Source organism: Impatiens glandulifera, chromosome 1, assembly GCF_907164915.1.
Source record: "Impatiens glandulifera chromosome 1, dImpGla2.1, whole genome shotgun sequence".
Lineage (NCBI taxonomy): Eukaryota > Viridiplantae > Streptophyta > Magnoliopsida > Ericales > Balsaminaceae > Impatiens > Impatiens glandulifera.
This window is the reverse complement of record NC_061862.1, coordinates 28,267,358-28,274,277: the sequence shown is the minus strand read 5'-3', so window position 1 is coordinate 28,274,277 and position 6,920 is coordinate 28,267,358. Positions and strand designations below refer to the sequence as shown.

The window sequence follows — 6,920 nt, the reverse complement described above, 5'->3', positions numbered from 1 at the left end:
ATATTTAATTTTATTAGTAAATTTTACAAAATATAAAATTTAATTTGATGTATTGTACTGAAACAAATTTAGTTAAGTATATATTATCTCATTTTATTATTTAGTTTGTTTTTAAGAAAATAGTACTGAAAATTAATAATAATAATAATAATAATAATAATAATAATAATGTTGTTTATTAACTTTTGTCACAGCATCTTTAGCCACATTAATTTATTGGCGACTGTATTATAACCAATTGTTAATAATGTCGGCGGAATCAATAGCGACAGTTGGCGATGAGTCTCTCGTCGCTATTGATCTTGAACAACGTGGGGGGCTGTAGTAGTGACGGTGTTTCCAGTCACTATTGCCCTTTTTTTATTTGTGAAGGGTAAAAGTGTGTCAATAACAAAGGATTGTGGTCTATTTCTTAGTGTTGTCACCAGTAGTAGGTCATCTTTAAATTTATTGACATTGCATGCACTTGTTCATGTTAAGACCTATATAAAATTGCTAGCATGTAATTAAGTTGACTATATAAAATTATATATAGAAATTATTTCATCTTGACACAATAATTGTCAACAAACATTAAAGAACTTGAATAGCTCATGATATTTATAACAAATACTACGTACAGAGTTCATAATAAGACTATTGTGAAACATGACTTGAATATATATATAGTCTTTATTGATCTGTATACATATTCCTTTTCCTTTTCTTAAGATAAAATGCTTAATAGTAATTATTGCATGTCTAAAGATGGTATTCTTTTCATTAAGATATGACCTGCAAGATAATGAGGACTTAGTGAAAAATATATATTTGGAAAATGTTGATAGCTCAAATTTAAATTATTTCACACAATGAATAAAAAACATAATACTTTAGTAAATCATGCATACTTACATGTATGCAATGATAGTTTTGGTGGGTTAATATACAATAGGAGGTGGTGGAGGGGACTTGTAAACATAAGGAGGTGGTGGTGGAGGAGACTTGTAAATATAAGGAGGTGGTGGTGGAGACTTGTAAATGTAAGGAGGTGGAGGTGGAGACTTATAAACATAAGGTGGTGGTGGAGGTAAAGAATAGACATAGGGAGGGGGTGGTTGAGACTTGTAAATGTAAGGCGGTGGTGGAGGAGACTTATATACGTAAGGCGGTGGTGGTGGAGACTTGTAAATGTAGGGAGGAGGTGGTGGAGATGAGTAAACGTATGGAGGCGGTGGAGGAGACTTGTAAACATAAGGAGGTGGTGGTGGAGACTTGTAAATATAGGGTGGTGGAGGTGGAGACTTGTAAACATAGGGAGGTGGCGGTGGAGATGAGTAAATATAGGGAGGTGGTGGAGGAGACTTGTAAATATAAGGAGGTGGTGGAGGGGAAGAATACACGTAAGGAGGTGGAGGAGGAGATTTATAAACATAAGGAGGTGGTGGTGGAGATGAGTAAACAAAGGGAAGTGGCGGAGGAGAAGAATAGATGTATGGAGGTGGGGGAGGAGACTTGTAAATGTATGGTGGTGGTGGTGGTTTATAAATATAAGGAGGTGGTGGAGGGGACTTATATACATAAGGTGGTGGTGGTGGAGATGAATAAACATATTGGGGTGGAGGAGGAGACTTATAAATGTAAGGAGGTGGTGGTGGAGATGAATAAACATAGGGAGGTGGATGAGGAGACTTATAAACATATGGTGATGGTGGAGGAGAAGAGTAAACATATGCAGGAGGAGACTTATGAACGTAAGGAGGTGGTGGTGGAGACTTATAAACATAAGGAGGTGGAGGAGGTGACTTATAAATATAGGGATGTGGAGGAGGAGACTTATAAACATATGGTGGTGGTGGAGGAGATTTGTAAACATAATGATGTGGAGGAGGTGACTTATAAATATAGGGTGGTGGAGGAGGTGACTTATAAACATATGGTGGTGGTGGAGGAGATTTATAAATATAAGGAGGTGGAGGAGGTGACTTATAAACATATGGTGGTGGTGGAGGAGATTTGTAAACATAAGGAGGTGGTGGAGGGGAAGAATAGATGTATGATGGTGGAGGAGGAGATTTGTAAACGTATGGTGGTGGTGGTGGAGACTTGTAAAGATAGGGAGGTGGTGGTGGAGAAGAGTACACATATGGAGGTGGTGGTGGAGACATGTAAATGTAAGGCGATGGTGGAGGAGAAGAGTAAACATAGGGTGGTGGAGGAGGAGACTTGTAAATGTACGGAGGTGGTGGAGGGGAAGAGTAAACATAGGGAGGTGGGGGAGGAGATTTATAGACATATGGTGATGGTGGTGGTGGTGGTGAAGAATAAATATAAGGCGGCGGTGAAGGGGACTTGTAAACATAAGGCGGTGGAGGAGGAGATTTATAAACATAAGGCGGTGGTGGAGGTGACTTGTAAATGTAAGGAGGCGGAGGTGGTGACTTATACACATAAGGAGGTGGCGGGGGAGATTTATAGACATAGGGTGGAGGCGGAGGAGACTTGTAAATATAAGGTGGTGGAGGTGGAGATGAGTATACATAAGGTGGTGGTGGAGGAGATTTATAAATATAAGGCGGCGGTGGCGGTGACGAGTAAACATATGACGGCGGTGGAGTTGACTTGTAGATGTATGATGGTGGTGGCGGAGATTTATAGATATAAGGTGAAGGTGGTGGAGATGCATAATAGTCTCCATCAGCGGCTGCTAAAACCGCAGACATGAAACAAATAGCCAAGGCACATAAGGCCTGTGGCCTATAAGTGATCATTGCTTGAAACTTCAAAGCTTAGGACTGTTCCAAAATCCTATATTAGTATGGAGATGTTTTTGTAATGGGAGGGAACATCCTTTATATAGTGATTTTCAATATAAGAGAGATGTATCCCAATTTCTAAAATAACTTCCTTTTAGTCAATAAATAGTTTTTAATTGCATATGACAATGGCAGAATGGTAAATGTAAGCATAGTGCCAAAACACTCATAATCATTAGACTAATTCCCATTGACAAATTAAGTAAGTTAAACCATTAAGCATACTCATCTTCTTTGAAATATTCTATCCAACTACTTAGAAAGATACATATTAATCCTCTTATAATCTTAGTCGTCTCATTTTTTGTATAAAATAAAGTCGGTCAGCCAACAAACATAATTCTTTATAATATATATAAGAACTTATTTTGTTTTTTAAATATTGTTAAATAGCTAGGATTATATATAAAAGAAGAAGTATATAACTTGTAGGAATTATTAATTTGTTCTTCGTGGCAAACAAGTCACTATCCTCCCAAAGGAATACAATAATTAAGAAATTTATAATTAATCAGATCCATTTATTGAGCACTCATTTCAACATCTGATTAATTAATTCTGGGGTTGTCCTTATGTAAATATTTTATTATATTAATTCACTTGTCTTAATTTACTATATATTAATTAATTAATTGTTTGGTAGACTAGGCATATTGATCAAAATGCCTAATATAGAGATAAATCTACATATGAGTTGTCAAAGATTTAAATTAGGGGTTGATTTAAGTTACATATTTGTTAACTGAATCTTAGGATATATTTAAAAAAATCACCTTTTTTTTGTTAATGTCTTTTCTCATAAAAAAAATTTGTTAATTAAAGTCTTTATTTTTTCCTAAAACATTATTGGATTATACATACATAATGGCCAAGTATGTGTAGTTTTCTAAGCAAAAATAAATATAAATAAATGTGTAGTTTTCTTGTCATTGTTTATGGGGTAAAAAAAGTCAAATGGATTGATTGTTGAATTACAAAAATTTAAAATTGAAGGCATGTTAATATTCAACGTAAGAAATAACCAAAATTAGTCTAAACAAGGAAAATATATTTATTTTTCTAATAGAAGATTAAATTTATTAATAATAACTGGAACACAATAATTGGGGATGTCTTATGGATTGAGGGATCCTCAAAAGGAAGTATCTTTAGCCTGCTCACAAAGGATCTGTATTTATTTTTATTTTGCTTAGATGATTACAAGCTTGATAGTTAATGTTTTTGTTTTAATGGTAAGACAATGCTAGGGTTATTGAGTTATTGGGTTATTCCTTGATAAATCCGTTAGATGGTTAAAACTTTATTACAACCATAAATTAATTCAAATTGTCATCGTGGCCCATTAGTTATGTTATTTTACAAGTATTCTCGACTTCATATAATGTAAGATCTTCAAACATAAATATGACGCCAAAGACTGAGTTTGGACCATAATTTAGTGGTAAAGCACACGAACTCATGTCCTAATAATCAATGGTTCGAGTTTTTACTCCCAAACAATTTAAAAAAAAAAACAAAATAGAGCGTCAAACACACTGAGATTGGGGTGGAAACCTGGCTTCACGAACTGTGTGATGACTTGATTTAAACAAGCCATCCTTATGCATTCTGGAGTGGCTGGATTATCGAGAGGGAACCAACCATGATGCCCTGTTTTTCTTGCTAGGTAATGAACCTCCAGTTTTTATGAAATATTTAAGTTTGTCTGTCAAATGTTTGATGATAAGTCATAAATAATTTTTGGACTAAACAGAAGATGATGATAGATACCATAAACTTGTGTTCATCATTATATTATATGATATCCTCTGTTATATTTCTGAAATTCTTTAATTATAGATAATGTTAAAGTGATGATAATATAACTAGTAGAATGGGTGATGACTCATTATTGGACTAGGCTGTCAATTTCTACAAGTTATAATTTGTGATTGTTTGTTAAACAAAAAGTAATGGAGTAAATAAATTTTTTTTGTAAGAATTTCAAACTATAGCAACCCTAGAAAGCTTTTATTTACTTATTTTTTATGATATTATAATTAATATTATTAATTTTTTGTGATTAAATTATATGTCATATTCATCCTCTATTTCCTCATATACTAGTAAGTGAGAATTTAGATACCATATGTTTAGAAGAGTTTAATTTATTTGGTTTTTATTATTAGATCTAAACTTGCTGGAGAGTATGTCATTCCTCAATTGGTTAGAAGGTTTTATTAGTATACGAGTTGTGAAAGTATTTTTCTTCTATCTATAACTCCCTTTGATTTTATTTCCAGGTACTAGATTGACACATTTATACGTTGATAACTTTTTTATATGGGAGTTCTTATTTATCTTTCCCATCATTTGAAAAGCCGTAGTATTGCTTATTTTTGGTATGTATTGATTAACTGGGTATTATTCACATGCACCATATTTCTTATAGATTATAAACCAATTTAAGTATTTTGTAGTCATAGATTGATTCACTATATACAAGTAAAATATTGATAATATATACTTTGTTAGATGTTATACATTCTTTTTTAAATAATTTATTATGTTTCTTTTTTACTTTAAATTTTCAGTTCAATGATTAGCATTTGAATTGTGCATAGAGTATATCAAATTGTGTTGCTTGTAACATCAAACTATCACATCTATAATACATCTGATCATTTTACTTTCAACTGAATGTGATAACATTTAACATGGAAATTAAGTGAGTTGGACATGTCTCAAACTATATTCTTATGTTGATTCAGTATTTAGAATTACATGCATATTTCCAGTGTTTTTTAAACAATTAATTATGGGTAATAAATGTAATCAACGGATTTTCCATATATGGTGGTCTAGTTAATATATTGGAGATTTCTTTAGTGACTAGAACAGTGGATATAATGTTATAATCTTGTATATATATAATTTACACTTTGGAATGAATAGAACAACGAATTTTATTCCTTTATGATATTAGAGCCTAGGGTTTTTCTCTTTTCACTTTTTCGTCGCGTCCTAGCCTAACGGTTCATTTTCTACTATTTTATCTTCAATCACTCTTTTACGTCGTATCCCAACAGTCATTTTCTGTTTATCTTTTCTTCAATCACTTTTCTTTTCGATGACGAGTAACAAACAAGGATTTCACCCAGCCTTTGTCGTTTCCAACATCAAGAATCACGTCTCTATAGGGCTGAAAATGAGACGAGCTCCTCGTGAGCTGCTCGCGAGTAGCTCGGTCAAAGCTCGACTCGAGCTCGGTCAAACTCGAGCTTGAGCATGCTCGAGCTCGACTCGTTATATAATCGAGCCGAGTTCGAGTAGTTATATACTCGGCTCGAGTACTCGACGAGCTACTCGAATATATATAATTTATATTAATATATTTTATATTTTATATATATTTTTTAATTTATATTTTATATTTTATATTTTATATTTTATATTTTATATTTTATATTTACTTTTTATAATATAAAAAATTGTAATACTTTAATTAAATATAAAATATGAGTATTAAAATATAAAATATAAATTTATACCCTAAATGGCTAAATCCCTAACGGGCACCCTCTCTCTTCATTCTTCTCCAGTTCTCCTCCAAAGTCCAAAATCATTAACCCTAACCTTTCTCCTCCAAAATCCCTAACCTCTTCTCCTCCATAGTTCATTCGGACAGCCGCCAACAAAGAACTAGGTTTTCATCAAAAGAGAAAGCAAACGTCACCAAGGAGCTCAATGCAAAGCACCGAAAGGTTTTCATCGTTTTCCCCTTTTTTATTTTCATTTCAATTTCTTCTTTATTCTCTTTCGATCTTGCATAGATTCGATATGTTATACTTCCGATCTGTCAACAAAGAACTAGATTCTCTTCAATTTAATATCTGCATTTAGGAATCTTGCTAATATGAATACTGTAATACTGCATTTAAGTCTGTACTCTATAATACCTAAATCCTTAAAGACCACTTCTGTAATACTGTAATACTGTCCCAAATCAAAGGTTGAACGAAATTGGTATGAGTTATCTTCAATTTAATGTTTGCATTTAGGAATCTTGCTAATATGAATACTGTAATACTGCATTTAAGTTTGTACTCTGTAATACCTAAATCCTTAAAGACCACTTTTGTAATA

General features: G+C 33.0%; 1 protein-coding gene across 1 annotated transcript; it reads right to left on the bottom strand.

Annotated features, from left to right (window-relative positions):
- Positions 1-920: 920 nt before the first annotated feature.
- LOC124922460 (extensin-2-like) lies at positions 921-2,736 on the bottom strand. The gene has a single exon (XM_047463191.1). The coding sequence runs from the start codon at positions 2,700-2,702 to the stop codon at positions 921-923; it is 1,782 nt and encodes a 593-aa protein (XP_047319147.1). The 5' UTR covers positions 2,703-2,736.
- Positions 2,737-6,920: the final 4,184 nt, after the last annotated feature.

Bases quoted from the DNA above. Each gene is read 5' to 3' on its own strand.
- LOC124922460 (XM_047463191.1), bottom strand. From the start codon at position 2,702: ATGTCTGCGGTTTTAGCAGCCGCTGATGGAGACTATTATGCATCTCCA.